Genomic DNA, 18293 nt, shown 5'->3' on the forward strand with positions numbered 1-18293 from the left:
CTATTCCCATCAACCCGACGAACCCAAAGGGGAACGCGGCTACAGCCTACAAGGGAAAACTCCTCACCACTACAACAACAAGTACGCACAAGAAAACACTCTGCCGGATACCTGACACACCTGTTGCAAGCATAAACAACTGTGCTCATTGCGCTCAGGTGCGCAGCAGTCAGAAGGAGGAGGGAGACCAGAGAAACAGGGAGAGCGAGAACAGGGCAAAACCAAAACAGGCCACACGTAACAAGCATCCACCAGTGTTTTTTATGAAAGTCAAGTTAACTTGGAGCTGTTTTCAGCCCTGTTCCGTCACTTTTGTGCTCAACATCCACTGGTTAAAAATAGAGTAAAATAATCATACCTACTTAGTCTATGCATGGACTGCTGAAGGAAAATGCAGCACCTAGTAGAAACACAGGAGAACAAAAAAACGTGTGGGAAAAATTCAAGTAAATGGATGTGTGCTTGAATTTCCCCAAAGTCTCTTCTTGTCCAAATCCACATCTAGCTGCCCTTTTGGGGGCACACGTAGGACAAGAGAACATCAATCATGTTCTTAATGATGGGAGGTGGTGGATGAAGCAAATGTGGCAGGTGGTGAGCCACAGTCATCTCCCAGGCGTCCACCAGACGAACATTAAGTCCTTTAAACATGGCTCTGAGCACCTTGTCTTGCTGAAGCGAGAACCAGTCACTGTTGGTAAGCGCCGCATAAAGCGACAAATCTCTAAGGCTTGGAGTCCTGATGACAACCGGAGTACCTGGAGCCCTGTTCAGCAGACGCACCACTGCCCTGCGGATGCTCTGAAGCCGTCGGATGAAGAGCTCCATGGGGTAATTGGCGAAGTGAGCCCAGATGCCAAAAACTATGACAGTGTTGTCGCCACCAGGTTCCCCATCTATTTCATTGGCAATGTAACGCAACTGGCTGATTGGGACGTTGCGAAAAGAAATAGGAGGACCGTGGCAGCGGTATGTTGCCAAGAATTTGTTTGCATTGTCCAACATCATGAAAGGTCCTGCTTGCTTAATGCTGTACAGGTTGAACTCCTTGGCATCTGAAAGTAGTACAGAGTGGAGAGGTTAAGCAGAGGTTTAAACAAAATAAAACTGTTGCCAGAAATCCCTGTGGATCAGCTACCTGGTAGGAAAGCATCGAGGTATTCAAACCACTGCCTGATGGTGGAGTCTCCATACAGGTGGACAATCTTGCCTTTCAGACACTGATTGACGGCAGAGGGGCTGTTGAATTGGCCAACTTTGATTTCACCAAGTGCTCTCCACGCACCCTGGTAGTAATAGCCAGAAACTCCAGACTTCCCAATGCTTTCCTTGACCTCAGGTTGACCTGAGAGAAAAGGATGTGGGAAGAGTTATTTTATATTTTACTGATTGCAGACAAATCCCATGAAAAGACAAGAACCAGCAAATGACTCAGAGAAAAGTGAAAAGAATGGTCACGATCTTGACTTTCTTTCAATAAAAGTTAAACCATTTGTGGCACACCATTCATTTAATTTCTACAGAAAACATCAATCTTTATAAATGGGTCGAATACAAATACATTTATTTATCTAATGAGGTTCACTTTAAGCAATACTCAAATATTGTGCATTTAGGACTTTGTACAGCTGCAGATAAAAACATTTACGTGGTTCTTACTGTGATCGACTCTAATTTCTTCTTTTCCTGTGACTTGTTTAGACAAAAGGGAAAATATGGAACACTATCAGCCTTATCAGTTACAAAAGTTGTTTTTTTTTATTGTGCGTCATACAATACCATACATACAGACAAATTCCCATCCATACATGCAGGGATACTTCAAAATACAAAAAGGAGTACAGGAGTAAAAAACAAAAAAAACAGACAACAAAAAAACTTTACAGATCACTTCCACAGAGTCTCTCCATAATAGAATAAGTTTTGGCCGCTTTCTTATTTCTAATGTCCTTGATTGTGGCAGCATAGCGGTGCAGTTCTTGTCGGCAGAGTACGATGTTAGGTTTAGATTTGGCCCATTTGTTTTTATGGATGTGAAATTTCCCCAAACTTATAATCAACTGACAGAAAAAGCACAGATCTTTGTCTTCCGTCCGGTCATCAAAGTAAATAAAACTGTTTTTTTCCTGGAAACTGACCGTCCTTCCTGTTTTCTCTTGATATTCAATGTCCAGTTTAAACCGTTCAAGTGTTTTCTTTTCAGGGTAGATATGATGTACAATTTTAAATGAGACTTCCTTTACCTTGTTATTAAGACAGAATTTGTCACCAACCAGCCACGAATTATGCCAGTCAACCTCTCCGAATTGTGCAGTCCAGTAAATTTGACCTCTCGGCCGAATCGTTGAATGTTAGCAGCTTCTCAAATATCTGTTAGAGCAGGATTTTTTTGTAATGTCCACATTGCCAACAAAAATCTCACACTTATAATTCTCTACAACAGCAGTATTTCTTTCGGTCCCTTTAAGGAGTTGCAGCACACCCTGTGGTAGTGCATCAAAAATCACAGCATATTTTTTCGGCGTCACCGGCAACTGAAATTTTAACAAAAATTCTTCATAAGAAAAGCAACAAACCTTGGTCATTAATAAGTTGGTTAACTAATACAATTCCATGCTCCATCCACTCCTTATAAAAACAGTGATTTGTTTTTATATAGGATGTCGTGGTTATTCCAAATATAATAACTGGTTGGTGAGAAGTTATGCTTGTAGATCAGTTTCCAGGTCAGCAGAGCTTGTTTATGAAAGTTTGACAGGGAGCTTTTCAACTTTGTAGTTACATTTCAACAAAAACCGTATTCCACCTGTTAAATTAAATACACGTGTAGCAAAAGAGTTCCAGAAAATGTTCTTCTGTCTGCTAATTAACCAATTAATCTTAAAAGAGCTATTTAAAGTTTCAAAGGTTAATACGTCCAAGCCACCATCCCTCCTGGCATTACACAAAGTATCTTTTTTTAAGTAGTGACATCTGTTCTTCCAGATAAAGTTAAATACATTTTGATCTAGTTTCTTAGAAACTACAGCGATCATTTCTAGTGCTAGAGACAAATATACAGACCTTGATATTCCTTCAGCTTTAGGTAACAGCGTTCGGCCATTTAAGGATAGATCCCTCATTAACCACATATTGAATTTTCTTTCTATTTGTTGAATTATTGGTTCAAAATTTGCCTCTGAGTGCCATTTTTGTCAAGCACTACACCCAGGTATGTCACAGTTTGTTTCATAGGAATCTCACTCATTTCTACCAGATCACAGTGTTTAAGGGGGAACAGCACTGACTTGCTGAGGTTCATTGTCAAACCAGCGGCCTCAGAAAACTCCCTGATGCAAGGGAGTTCATTTAGATTGGACAGAAAAATTGTTGTGTCATCCGCTAATTGAGCTAATTTGAAAGCCCTTATACCCTGAAAGTTGCTTCTTTTAATATGTGTTGCCATGACCTGTGTGACCAGCAGGAACAAAAATGGACTTAGTGGGCATCCTTGTCTGATTCCACGACTGATGTTAAACCTGGGCGTTGTACCATTTGTTACCTTAATTGAGCTATTACTTCCTTTATAAAGACTTTGAACTGCCCTCAGAAACCTATTTCCAAAGCCAAAGCACTGAATGGCTTTAAACATAAACTGGTGACTGACTGTGTCAATTGCTTTATACAAATCAACAAATAGAATAAAACTCTCATCTGGTATAAATTCGTTATAATCTATCATATCTAATATCAGGCGAATATTACTTACAATGTTCCTTCCTGGCATAAACCCAGATTGTTCGTCATCAATAATATCAGCTAATCCTATTTTTAACCTTTTAGCAAAGATGAGAGCGAAAAGTTTTGCATCATTATTTAATAGACTAATCGGTCTCTCTAGTTTTCAATGCTTAACTTGTCTTTCTTTGGCTTTGGAATCAGTTTTATCAATCCCTGTCTCAGAGTGTGGGGCAGTTCCTGTTTTTCTAGAGCCTCTTCAAACAGTCCCGCTAAAAATGGAGCAATTGATTGTTTAAAGCATTCATAAAATTCCCCTATTATCCCATCATTACCGGGAGCCTTGTAATCCTTAAGGGCCTCTGTTATAGTTATTTTCTGGTCACATATTGATTGGAAATCTTGATCTATTCTTCTAATATCCGGTTGTATGGTTTGAAGGAATGATGCCATTTTGTCTTGGTTCAAGGGGTCAGCCAGATGCAGCTTCTCATAAAAGCTCACTACAAATTGTGAGATTAATTTTCCATCTTCACATACTGTATCATTAATTTTAAGTTTGCACAAGGATGATATTTCATGATTCTTTTTTTCTAAATTGAAGAAGTATTTTGTGCACTTTTCCCCCTGTTCAAGCCATTTCCTTCTGGATCTGATGAAGGCACCTCTAGCCTTTCCCTCATAGATTTTATCCAATTCAGTCTGCAAGTAAGCCAACTCTTCCACTTCATCGCTGCTCGGGTCAGTTTTCTCTGATAATGGAATGATTTGGGTGATAAGTTGTCATTCTTTTTCTTTATTGTAGCTGCTGATCCTTCTGCTTAATCGTATGGCTAACTTTCTAATTTCAGATTTCATTCATTCCCAGTATAGTCCAAATATCTTTAGCATGTTTTCTTGTCTCCAGCATTTATCAATGATTTTCTGGCTTTCCTTTACAAATTCTTGAGTTTTATTTAATTTCCAATAATCTCTATTCAACTTCTGCCTATCAGATCCAAGGTGGAATTTAATTGCTATAGCCTTGTGATCTGTCAGTATTGTGGGTTCTATTTTGATTAAGTCTACCTTATTTCCTAGTTCTGCTGAAGTTAACCAAAAAATCTATGCGGGATTGGAGGGATCTATTCTTATTGCTCCAAGTGTATACTTTTTCCTGTGGGTGTTTTTGTCTCCATATGTCAGTCATGTTCATTCTGTGGCAAATACTTTCTAATTCAGTTAATTGTTTGGTTTTGGGAGGCCATCTGTCCACGCTTTCATCAAACACTGTGTTGAAATCTCCTCCCCATAAGATTTCAGCAGAGGGAAACAGTGCAAGCCATTGATTAGCCTTATTTTCTACTGTTGAAAAAATGATGTTATTGAGAGTTTTACTGTTGGAAGCGTATATATTTATCAGGATAACAAGAGATTGGTTGATATCTGCCAACAGAATGATCCATCTGCCATCTTTAGCCATATCATGCTTTATAATCTGCCCGCCAAATTTCCCCTGTAGGATGGCGACCCCTGCTGAGCTATTGCTGCCATGAGAAAACCAAGCCTTTCTTCCCCACTGACTCCTCCAGTGCGACACATCTGCTTCAGAAGAATGTGTTTCTTGGATTAAATAAAAATCTGCACCTTTATTCTGAAGAAATAAGAATAAACTCTTCCTTTTCACCTCATTCTTGACACCCCTGACATTGACAGAAAAAACAGAAGTTGCCATGAACTAAATTGGACAGTCGCAAACACACACAACCACGCACCTACTCAAAAAACCTCTCTGGTTTGAGAGCAGATACTTCAGTGTTCAGTGCAAATTCAGATTTAGTCCTAACTGTTGCGGCCTGCAGCTCATAACTTCATAGTCTCTTGGCCTGTGGTAGCAAAAGTCTGTAACTTACGTGTCCTTGGCTGTAATTCTTTTACCGTCGATATATGCGTGCGCTCCTCTGAAGCCCGCTTTCTTTCCCTCTTTCCTCGCCTTCTCCACCTGCAGCCACAGCTGGTTCCTGGAGTCCTTGCTTTCTTGTGTCAGATCCTCCAGGATCCTTATTCTCTTCTCCTTAAGGAGCCCTGATGTTCTGGCATCCTTCCAGATCTTGTCTCGATGAGATCGTGACAGAAAGCGTACTATGACGTCGCGGCTGGAGCGCTCGTGCCCAGTGTGAGGTCCCAATCTGTGCACGATATCCACTGTGAGAGCCAACTGGTCCACAATATCGGGGGAGATTCGGCCAAACAGGTCAATAATGATTTTCTTTATGTCCTCCACCATCTTCTCGGGTATTCCGGCCACTCAGAGGTTCCATCGTCTCCAATAGGCATCCAAATCGTTGTATTTGTCCCGGAGCTCCGTGCTCGCTTTCCCCAGGATTGCAGCTTCGGCCTGGAGAGTGTTCACCTGGCCAGACATGTCCTACACCCGCCCCCACAGAGCCTCCAGAGAGTCTGTGACTTTTACTGCATCTTCCAGGGATTGGAGTCGCTTGAGAGACTCAACTTGCCACTTCTCAATTCTCTCAAGTATGCTTAACGACTTTAAGTCAGAGTCCTCCAGCTTATCACTCACTGGTTTTTTTGTTTTCTTTGATTTTGGTCCTTCAGGAGCTTCAGGTAAGAGCTCTGGGGTTGGTTCACCTTCCTCATCCATGAGGCTGTCCATGACCTTAAGTTGGTCGTCCAGGCAGTTACGCGCATAGGCGTGCATCGTGTTTATAAAGTTTGTGTCCATGTTCTTCAATGTAATGCGTCTTAATGACTTACTTATCTCTTCCTCCGGTATTCCAGTCCAACGTAGAAAATGTTTGTAACCCACGTGGAGTAGGCGTCCCTCTGCGGTTTGGTCCTTGTCTTCCATAGGGCTAATAAGTCTCTCCTTAAAGTCTCTCGTTTATTCAATCTCAAGGCAGGTTCATTGAGGTCTCAGGGTCATTTTTTAGAGGTAAGTTTTCCTTTTTACCTTCTTCTGATCATATTGCAGAGCCGCTTGGATGCTGTCTCAAGACGTCATGCCTCTCGTCATGCCTCTCTCCGGTTTACTGTGGTGAGTGTTCTCTCTCTCTCTGCGTTATTGTGCATGCTCGTAGCTGGCTAAAGCTAGTGTGGTCTCAGGTGAGATGCCGGTAGCCGCCTGGGTCTCTCTCCTGCCCTCCTCTCGTGTGTGTGCGTCTGCTGCTGCTGAGAGGTATGTAGAGCTATCAACGTAGGTCGCAACCGCATCATTGTCAGCTAGGTTGTTAATGGTAATATTTCTGACAGGTGAAATTTAACCGAGTGACGGTGAATACCGCCGCTATACGTGACGTCACTGTCAGCTGACAAGGAACGCTGCTGCTTTGTCTCGAGGCTTCGACTGACTGTTAGCCTGCTGTTTGTCCAGCCTTTCCTGCTGCCTCTGAAATGGTTTGGTTGTCCATCTCTTGCTCTGCGTGCTGCTTGTCTGGCTACCTGCTAAAGCTGGCTGCTTCGCCTCCTCATTCAGAGAGACGGACGCCATCCATAACTCTTATTGGCGATTAATGCACATTTTAATGTTGTGATTGAGTGGTGGGGATTTATATCCCCTTTTTTGTTTAGATTAATTTGTATAAGTTTACTCCTTTTGTTTATGATTATTTTGATGAAGATATATTACCTGTTCCTTAGTTCCTTTATTTGATTTTGGGTAGCTTGTGGGTTTTCCTTTGGGTGTGTAGGTAGTTTCCTTTTTGTTTGAACTTAAGTTGTTTGTTTTTGTTTCATTTGGGCAGTTAATGTGTATAGTTTGTTTAATTTGTAACCTGCAGATTAGTGAGAATATTTTTGTTATATTGTTTATTTGTTTTGGTTTTATTGTTTTGACCCCACTAAATGTATTATTCCTTTTCAGTGGCTGAGGGCCGGTGGTGGTGCTGGTGATCCGGGTGGCGGATACCCCCCCCCTTTGTGTGCTGTGCTCCTCTGGGATTTGGTTACTTCACCATCGTGTGTGTGTCACGTGTGCCTGGGTGATTTTTGGTTTGTTTTGGTGGATCCCTCCCCCCTTTACTGCCCCCCCTGTCCATCTGGTACGCCTCAGCACCTGATTAGGTTTTTCTTCCCTTGTGTGAATGGTGTGTGTTACGTGTGGTCAAATAGCAGTACCCTGTGTGTGTGCAGGAGGCACATGATAATCCTCTTGCTGGCCACCTTGGAGTCAATAAAACATATGACAGAGTGTTGCGTTGTTTTTTTTGGCCAGGTCTTAAAGCTGATGTGCGTCACCACTGTCGGACCTGTCATGTGTGTCAGCTGTCCGGTAAGCCCAATCAGACGATTCCCCCGTTTCCCCTTTATCCGATTCCTATTGTAGGGGAGCCCTTTGAACGTGTCATTGTGGACTGTGTAGGCCCTCTACCCCGCACAAAGGCTGGTAACCAGTTTCTCCTAACCATCATGTGCTCCACCACTCGTTTCCCCGAGGCTATTCCCCTGCGTAAGATCACCGCTCCCGTAGTCATTAAAGCGCTGACTAAGTTCTTTTCTTTGTTTGGGTTACCGCGGGTGGTACAGACAGACCAGGGGTCAAACTTTATGTCTAAGGTTTTTGCACAGGTCGTGAAACAGCTTGACATTTCCCATTGTTACTCCAGTGCGTACCATCCAGAAAGCCAGGGTGCGCTTGAGCGTTTTCACCAGACTTTAAAGTCTATGCTCCGCACTTACTGCCTTGAGGGTGGTAAGGACTGGGATGAGGGGGTCCATCTGCTCCTTTTTGCTGTGCGGGAGGTGGTGCAGGAATCACTGGCTTTTAGCCCTGCAGAGCTTGTGTTTGCCCATACGGTGCGCGGTCCGCTCAAACTGCTTCATGAAAAGTGGGTTGGTAATCCGGAGCCGCAGAATCTGCTCGACTATGTGTGTGATTTTCGTTTAAAACTTCGCCGTGCCTGTGAACTGGCTAAAGCGAGCATGGTAGTTACGCAAGGTAAAATGAAACGCTGGTTTGATAAGGATGCGCAGAGCCGTAGTTTCAGCCCAGGTGATAAAGTGTTGGTGTTGTTGCCCATTCCTGGCTCATCGTTGCAGGCACGTTACAGTGGGCTGTATGTTGTCCGGGAGAGGGTCAGTGAACGCGACTATGTGGTCGCGACCCCGGACCGCAGACGGCGGAATAGGCTTTGTCATATTAACATGTTGAAGCCTTACCTGCAGAGAGAGTCTGTTTCACCATCCTCTGTTGTGACGAAATCCGTTGTGGCGCTGTCCGGTGTTGAAGTTATCGATCAGGCTGGGGCCGCTGTGGCGCTGTCCAGTGCTGATCTGCCGGAGTCTCCGGGTTCGGATTGTGATGTTGAGGTGACCTTGTCCAGCGCTGTTGTTCATGGGCGTTTAAAGAACTCTGAAATGTTGGCTAACCTTAATGGTTGTGTTTCGCATCTGTCTCCATCTCAGCGTGAGGATGTGGTCCGTTTGATCGATTCGCATGCATCATTGTTTTCTGATGTGCCTTCCCAGACCCATGTGTTGCAGCATGATGTCGATGTAGGAGATTCTTCTTAAACAGCATGCTTACAGGGTGAACCCAGATAAACGCGTCCGTTTGCAGAAACAGGTGCACTACATGTTGGGGCATGGCATCGCAGAACCTAGCTGTAGTCCATGGAGTTCCCCCTGCCTGTTGGCTATAAAATCTGACGGCTCTGACAGATTCTGTACGGATTTTAGAAAAGTGAACGGAGTCACTAAGCCAGATTGTTTTCCTCTTCCTCGAGTTGAGGATTGTGTAGATCATGTTGGCGGTGCCAAGTATGTGACGAAACTGGACCTGTTAAAGGGATACTGGCAGGTGCCGCTGACTCCTCAGGCGAAGGAAATTTCCGCTTTTGTGACTCCGGACGCTTTCTTCCAGTACACAGTGATGCCGTTCGGCATGCGCAACGCGCCAGCAACTTTCCAGCGGCTGGTGAACATTGTGCTGGCAGGTCTTTCTGGTTGTGAGGCGTATTTAGACGACATCGTCGTATACTCGGGGTCCTGGGATGAGCACATTCAGCAGCTCTTTTCTGTGTTTGGGCGTTTGCGTGACACCAATTTAACTTTGAACCTTGCTAAGTGCGAGTTTGGCCAGGCTACGGTCACTTATTTAGGTAAAGTGGTTGGTCGGGGCCAGGTTAGGCCTGTGCACTCAAAGGTAGAGGCCATTCTCTCCTTTCCTGTTCCCAGTTCACGGCGGGAATTGCGTCGTTTTCTGGGGATGGCTGGCTACTACCGTGGTTTCTGCAGGAATTTTTCTGCCTATGCGGCTCCTCTCACTGATCTGTTGAGCCCGAAGGGGGGTTTCCGTTGGTCTGAGGGTTGTCAGCGTGCTTTCGAGTGCATTAAGGCTTTGATGACGAATGCTCCGGTCCTGTCTGCCCCTATGTTTGATCGTTCATTTAAACTATCTGTTGATGCAAGTGATGCTGGTGCGGGGGCTGTTTTGCTCCAGGAGGGTTTGGATGGGGTTGAGCATCCCGTCTCCTACTTCTCTAAAAAGTTTAATAGGCACCAACGGGCGTATTCTACTATCGAGAAGGAGGCGTTGGCCCTAGTTCTGGCTCTCACGCACTTTGAAGTTTATGTTGGTTCTGCGAGTTTTCCGACGGTTGTGTACACGGACCACAATCCTTTGGTTTTTGTGAATCAGATGCGAAACTCGAACCAGAGGCTGATGCGCTGGGCCCTTTTCTTGCAGTCATTTAACGTGGAGATCAGGCATGTTAAGGGGCGGGACAATGTTCTGGCCGACACGTTGTCGCGCTGTTAGGCTTGTGAATGTGTTGTTTTTTTCTCTTTTTGTTTTCCTCAGGTTCGCCTCCACGGTATTCACAAGCTCAGGGTGGGGGTGTTACGTGTGGCCAAATAGCAGTACCCTCTATGTGTGTGTGTGTGTGTGTGTGTGTGTGTGTGTGTCTCCGCCCTGCTCTGCCTGAGCTCAGATGCTGGCAATCACCTGAGCAGGTTAAAAGGAGACAGCAGCGGGGCGGCTCTCTCTCTCTCTCTCTCATTTGCAGGTGTGGTGCCGGAGGGGGGAAGGTGGCGCTGGCCGCGCAGTCTTTTGTGGTTTTCCCTGATTTGCATTTGAAGTCAGTTCCCCGGCCTGTTAGAGCGTCCGGGCTTTGTTATTTTCATTTGGGTTTGAGTTCCTGGTAGTCCTGTTTTCGTGTCCTTATTGTTTTCCTTTTATAGATTAGTTTTGGGTTAGGTAGTTTAGTCGGGAGGAACCCCGGATGCGACGGTCGTGGCAGGCTGGTCTGGGGTCTCTTCTCTCCTTTTGTTCATTTTGGCCAGGAACTCCTGCCTCTTTTGTTTTGGTTCTGGGTTGCTTAATTATCGGGGTTTGGTTGTGTTTGGCTTCGTTCGTTTTGTTTGCATCAAATAAATACTCCTTTGTTATTGACTGTGCTGAGTCGGCGTCCTTTAATATGTTACTGGCCTTGTTGTGTTCGAGTCTTTGCTTTTGTTTACGTTAGGGCCGTAACAGTGTGTTTTAGAATAACTTTTAAAAACTGATTTAAAAATAAAGTTTATATTGTTGGAATTAATTAATTATTGGAACCATGTCTCTGGCCTCGGAGTATAACGAATCTGTGTGTCCTAAGTGTGGGGACAATAAATAATTCTCCGGGTGAAACTCCTAGAGTGGTGTTGTCTGGTAACCTAAATTCTCATTTGATTTGATAACAGTAATATCATTGGACAGATATTGTTCCAAATTCCACTCGCTGTCCCTGCCACACAGGGATCAAAACCTAAACTGACTTAACATCACACACCAACCTTTGAGTATGGTCTTCCAGAAATAATAACAAAGCAAAAGCTAAAATAAGATCCATTTTGACTGCCTTGCATTCTAGTGTATCTACTAATAGCAGCCACTGAAACTAACATGAAAATGTTCATCATTTAAGCAGAACATTGGCAGTTGTTAACTTGTACTAAAAAGTTCTAGCTCTTGAGCTGTGTTTTTATGGTTTAATGAGCCTTTTATGGGATATCATTACTCCGGAGCAACTACATAGACAGCGACTCTTTTCTGCCAACACTTTGCTCTGGCGTCAATACAGAGCTAGGTTGTATGCAATTTTTCCAGACACTTTTACTTTCATGGTCTTCAGCACATAAGGTTTTGAATTGTTATCATAGGTAACGGTGAAGGTAGGAAAGATCCTGCTTTACCTTTCCTTTGAGGCAAAACAGCGACGTTAGCAGGTCCTGAAGCCTGAATGAAGACTTTCATGTTGACACCCCTGAAGAAAAGCTCACATAATAAAGTATCTCATACACACATTCAACATGTAAAACCAACGTCATGTTATTTATCAGAAGAAAATGCTTTAACATTCAATAATTCTGCTTCCTTAGTTGGACTTTGAAGATACGCTGTCTACTTTGTTAATATAAGTCAACGAATTGATTCAGACAGTTTTTTGTTATTCTTACTCTGGTAACATCTTTAGACTCAATCTTTACTGCCTGTTGTTACAAACTTGACATATTACACCAAGAAGAAACATAGTTAGCTCTACTGCATATATATATATAAATATTTATTATAATTGAAACTAAACAAAAGTTTTTTCTCTCTCCTCCCTCACCTTTGGAAAAGCTTATCCTCTGTGGCCTTGAGTTTTTGGGTGAATCCTCCAAACGTGTGGCTAATCCTGTCATCACAGCTCAGCTGTTTTGGCTTGTAGCAGAACCAAGGCTCACCCGTACGGATGTCCGTGAAGTTGCACAGCGGCTTCCTGGTTTCACGTAGGCAGACGTTACAGGTGGTAGTTTGAGAAATTGAGCCTGAGCGGAAGAGGCTGGTGCAGAAAAGCCTATCAGGCTGTTCTTTGTTCAGCCTGCGCAGCACTGTGACAGCCTCACTAGAGTGAACCAGCGTCACCTGATAGTACAGAGAACCAGTTTTCAATCAGTCATGTCAAGTTACCCGGCAGCTTACGTCATAGAGCAAATGTTTACTGGTTAGCTACATAAAGCTAGCAACAGTTGTTAACGTGCTACTGACAGTTTTAAGGTGACAAAAATGACAGCTGGTGATTAGAAATAAGAAGGAGAAGAATTGTTTTTTTTGTTGTTTTTTTGAGTCAGTAGAGAGGAGCGAGGAGTTATCACAGTTATATAATAAACTGTCTGCCCAAGGCTAATTCATAGATTAGCAAACTAAATAGTTAACCACAGAATGAAATGAACCTGACACCCTCTTGTTAGCGAGTACAATTGGTCCTCTTACTTCTACAGCCAGCCATCTTCGAAGTGACAAAAAACAATCCTGACATTTATGTATGTGCACCACAAATCAATCAGTGAGAAATGACAAACACTCGACAAGCTAACAAGCCAGGTAAGGCAAGTGCAGACACAAATATCTGCTGTAAGTGCTAACAGTTAAATAACAGTATACTAGATATTCACACTGAGGTATATAAACCCTGTTTTTAGTCTCTATAGTTTAAAGAAATATCCTCAAGAGTCTAAAAACACAAGAACCAAGCTGTAAACATATTTAATTGGGTAGTAACGTTGGGCATTTAACATGGAGATCAGTGGAGATTGGCTCACTAGTAGAGGCAGCCTCCAGTGGTCATTAGAGGTACTGCAGTTTTTGGCACTTCCACAAGGACTTAATTTATTGGTTCTGGAAGTTGACACTTGTTAGCAACAGTAAGTCAGTGGGGAGAGGTTTATATAACATATTTTAAACACCTATAGAACAATTACATTTAAAGAGATAGCCTTTAGCATTACCTCAACCTGTGCACTTCCTTCCCAGAGTAAAGAGAATACAGCAGAGTAGGAGCCATTGAGGTGATCCACCACTTGCCCGGCCACACCTGCTCCAAGTGTCTTGTTGTGCAACCGTGCAATTAAGACATCTCCTCCAGACTTCTTGGCTTGACCTTGGAAGTCGTATATTTTGATCATAACCTCCAGCTGATCCCCTACATGCCACTGCCCCCCCTCCCTCTTCCCTGGGAGAATGGTGAAGGTGCTGTGGGCAGGATCACTTGTCTGATTCAGTGGAAGAGGAGCTGGCAAAAGTGGAGTTTCTGGCCAAGCAATCGAGTCTAATATGAGGCGTTCCTCTAGAGCGTCTGTAGAGGACAGTGGCTGGAAGGTGCAGAAGCCATGATGCTTCTGAGGATCAGTGGTAGCTCCCTGGAGGTTGATGGTGGAGATTTCTTCATACTTTAACTGGCAGGGGGTTGAGACAGAAAGATTGTGACAAAGATGCCTTAAACAAATGTAAGAAAAGCAAATGAACTAAATAAAACAAAAAGGGCAAGAAGGACATTTTTTTCTGCTCTACACAACAAAATGACACAATATTCATGGATGGTAACAATCGTTGATCTGTTAGTTGTAAGCTGCTGGAATTCACTCTTAAATAGTTCTTGTTCTTTGTAGGTCATGGCGCAAGTGCATTTAGGACCCGCTCCACTTTTGTTTGTTAAATGGCGCAAAATCTGGGCACACAGTAAAGCACATATTTAGTCTCTTAATTAATCAAAGATGTATTTTGCGTATAACATGAATCATATATAATCGCTTTCTTATGGCATAGCACCAACAGTGGTTGGTGCATCTTACCACACCCCATTTTAAGTCCTAGAGGCCCACAAGTGCTACTAATACAGTATGGACGCTAGGTGTGAACAAATCTGCTATTTGCACTTTGCACCTTTTTGCACTGCAGAAAGACTGGGCACTTTGTTTTTGTGACGATCAGGGGAGCATTAAGTAAAGCCAGTACATCTCACTGATTCCCCCAATGAATCTTTGCAGATCACAGCGGGGGAGATTGAGGTAAAGTGACGCAAATAGTTCAGGAGGGATTATAAGCTTTGAACACAACAGGGCAGTTAGATGCTGAGTCAAAAGTCATATTTAAATATATCCTCCAGATACTTTTAACTGTACTTTCAAATCCGTAGTTTTATGTGTTTTTATGATACTGACTGCTTTATTTTTTTATTACACTGTATATGTAAAGGCCCAACTAGGGAAAAAGTTCAAATTAGCTAAAGCTCTAAACTCTTCTTGCAACACATCAGTTTCGTGCTCTGTACTGGAACTATGTTAAATTTTATTGTTTCTATCAAATAGAGTAAATTCAAATTCACGAGTATCTTAAAGTCCAACAGAAATCACATTTAGTTATCCCAAACTACTGAAGTAGTTCTGTTTGGCCCTTCTGACTCCACCAGTCAGATCTGTCATGAACTTGTGCCCACTATCAACATGTGTAAAAACCTCTGCATAAAACCTGCCAGATCTTTAACAGGTACATAAAAGCCTGAGCATTACTCCCCCGTACTCGCCTCCCTCTACTGGCTCCCTGTCAATTTTTGAATTCATTTTTAAAATTGTATTTCTTGTTATGAAGTCACTTCATGGATCGGCTCTCTCATATTTATCAGAACTCTTATTTTTTATTTCATTTTTATATTTGTTGGTGATCATTTGTTGTGTGTTTTTACAGTTTTATCTGCCACTGCCTGCGAAGCACTTTGGTAAGCTCACATTGTTTTAATGTGCTATACAAATACATTTGACTTGACTTGACTGAAGTGTGTTTTGGGCATCATTTTGTTGGGCATCATTTGGTTTTAGGAAATAGTTTCAATATTTGTCACCTATTTGTTCATTTTGTGTCTTCAGTGGGAAGAAATGGGAACCAGTAGTTTGGAACACAGCGATGGTTTTAAAATTGCAACAAAAGATTTTTGTAAAGAAAATTACCCAGAAACTCATATTGCATTCATTTGCAACATAAACGTGACCGTTATCTGAGACACATTAAAAGACAGTTAAAAAGAGTAGCCTGAAATCCGACCAATATTCAACATTTCATACAGGGTCCACTTTTAAAGTGTTCCCAGGAAAACCAAGTTCTCACCTTCAGTAGGTCCAGGTAACCAAGAATAAAGATGAAGACAAACACAACCAGGAAGAGGAAGCAGCACTTTGGAAGGTTTTTGCAGAACTTGTGTCTTATACAACCTTTGACCTCCATGTTTGGGGATCAGTCCTCCTCTGGTTCTGAATTAATACATACAACAAAAAAACAATTGGTAACTCAATCATTGTTAAGCTAATAATATGATTTTATTAGCTAAAATTTTAACTTAATCGTTAAGGTCCATATGAATGCCCCTCTTTGTGGGCATAAATATATTGTATAATATTGTATACATGAGGCCACAATTTATGATCTCGTGTGCACAAGATTGTAAATCGAAGAAACTTTGACATGCTTGACTGCTTGACTTGCAGAAAAACAAACAAACTTGTCAGACTGGTATGTCAAGTGACACCCAGGTGTTTTAATAGTAGTTTGTATGACAGGTTTTAAAAGAGTTAGAGTTGTGTTTTCTTCTACAAATACAGGGATTAAGGTCACTAATTACATTTACTCAAATATTGTACAGTTTTGAAGCACTGGTTCTTTAGGTGTTACTGTGGTCAGTGAACTTTTGGGCCTTTGAATTTTCCTTTAGAAACAGAAAACAAATGTTTCTGCTTTATAAAAGGAGAAAAAGAAATTTAGTGGTATTTCAATTATGTATCTGCCAATTCTGACCAGGAAAACTGAAAATGACTTGTTTTTCATTTTGAAATGAAAATCAAATAACTATTTGGTTTTTGGTTTTTGATTTCTGTTTCTAAAATTCAAAGACCAAAAAGTACACTGACCCTGTTCTCTATACTTCTACTCTACATTCCAGATTCAGAAACTACTTTTTATTCATCAAAATTAATCTGTAAGTTTCAGTAACTATACAGATTAAGATAAATACAATTAACATATAAATGATGATGTCTAAGATCATATACATTAAGTAGTTCTAATTAGCCCGGGTTATCAGCTTCAACAAAAAGTCATATCAATGCCTCAATAAAATATAGAAATATGATGTAAACTGTTGAAACTAACAATTTTGTTTTATGACTGCTTTTAATTTTGGTATTTTAAGTATATTTTGATGCCATTACTTCTTAACTTAAGTAACATTTTGGATGATGATACCAAGTAGATGTAATAGAGTACAAATTACAATTTCCTTCTGAAATGTATTGGAGCAGTACAAAGCAGCAAATCGGTACAGAAAAACTGAAATACAAATACGTGAAGAGTATACGAGAAGGGTTGTTGGAAACTTTTAGTTTTCACAATGTCTATAAAATGAAACTTCTATTACACTCAAAGGAATATTATGTGTCTTACCTCAGCAGTGATTTATTGAGAGAGAAGAGAGTTTTTTGTCTCTTCATTTAATTCCTTCGTAGTCAGACACTGTAGTAGTAGTGAAGAAAAGTGTACATTGGTCAAATTGTTTAAAGTCGTAGTCAGAGGGCTGGGCTACCAAAGAAAGCTAAAACTTGTGAAACATCCTGTTGGACAAGCTTTATCACAGCTTATCACCTCCTTCTCCCCCAACACCTCCACAGCCCCCTCCCCTCACACCACAGCAACAACTCTCTCTGTCATGGAGAGAGATGTTAACAGGATTTTTAAGAGACAGAACCCCCGCAAAGCAGCCGGACCGGACTCTGTCTCCCACTCCACCCTAAAGCACTGTGCCGATCAGCTGTCTCCAGTGTTCACAAACATCTTCAACACCTCATTAGAGACCTGCCACGTGCCAGCCTGCTTCAAGGCCTCCACCGTCATTCCTGTCCCCAAAAAGCCAAGGACCACAGGACTTAATGACTACAGACCCGTCGCCCTGACCTCTGTGGTAATGAAGTCCTTTGAGCGCCTGGTGCTCTCACACCTCAAAGACATCCCAGACCCTCTCCTGGACCCTCTCCTGTCTCTGACGCCAGGACCATCAGCACCGGCTCCCCTCAAGGCTGCGTTTTGTAAAACCACAAAATGTATTCAATGATTACATTTAAGAATAATACATAAATGGAATTTATGCATAAAATTAACATACTAAGATCTGCCATTATGAACATAACATGGTGAGTCGAGGTGAAATGAAAAATGTCATTTTAATCCTTTTCGATCACATCCCCGGTCATATTGTGCATCTATTTGACAATATAGGGCAAAAAAAATACAGAAAATCAATTTCTTCGTATTCTTATATCAAAATCAGATCATTTTTTCTTCCGGTAAAACTAAATTTTATGCGTGCTCACGTAAGCTAGCACCAAACAATTTCAACCAATCAATCTGCAACTCTAGCCGCAGAGCACCAAGAACATTCGGTCAGTTAGCTAGCTACTGCGCTGTGGAGAACGTCTGTCTACGCCCACTTCTCAACAATCAAATCAAATCCCTCTAATGATATGTCCCGCCTGCATGTCCTGTTGCTGATATCTCCTATGCTGATTGGCCCATTCACGTGCCAGTCAAGCACCCTGATGACCAATCATGTCGCTACATTTTCGGGACTAATAGTTTTTCCCGCTCTCTCCACTCGACGACTGCAGAGTGAAGACCAGAGATCGTCAGAGGACTAGAGGGAATGACTACAGTATGAGTTGAGCTTTGGAGCTTTCTCTTCCAGTCAAGTTATTAGTTGCTGCTTGTTCCAGTGGATGTTTCCACATGCTAGCAAGCAAAT

General features: G+C 42.2%; 1 protein-coding gene across 1 annotated transcript; it reads right to left on the reverse strand.

The window, feature by feature from the left end:
- Positions 1–501: 501 nt before the first annotated feature.
- On the reverse strand, positions 502–15730 carry LOC138599852 (NXPE family member 3-like). The gene is made up of 7 exons (XM_069671607.1): positions 15614–15730; positions 13462–13908; positions 12303–12598; positions 11884–11954; positions 3745–3759; positions 1139–1345; positions 502–1055 (listed from the first exon to the last, which is right to left on the reverse strand). Exons 1-7 carry the CDS (start codon positions 15728–15730, stop codon positions 502–504), a joined length of 1707 nt encoding a protein of 568 aa, XP_069527708.1.
- Between the last annotated feature and the right edge of the window lie 2563 nt (positions 15731–18293).

This window comes from Semicossyphus pulcher, unplaced genomic scaffold (genome assembly GCF_022749685.1).
Source record: "Semicossyphus pulcher isolate SPU_LCO1_2020_fin unplaced genomic scaffold, fSemPul1.0.p SCAF_20, whole genome shotgun sequence".
Lineage (NCBI taxonomy): Eukaryota > Metazoa > Chordata > Actinopteri > Labriformes > Labridae > Semicossyphus > Semicossyphus pulcher.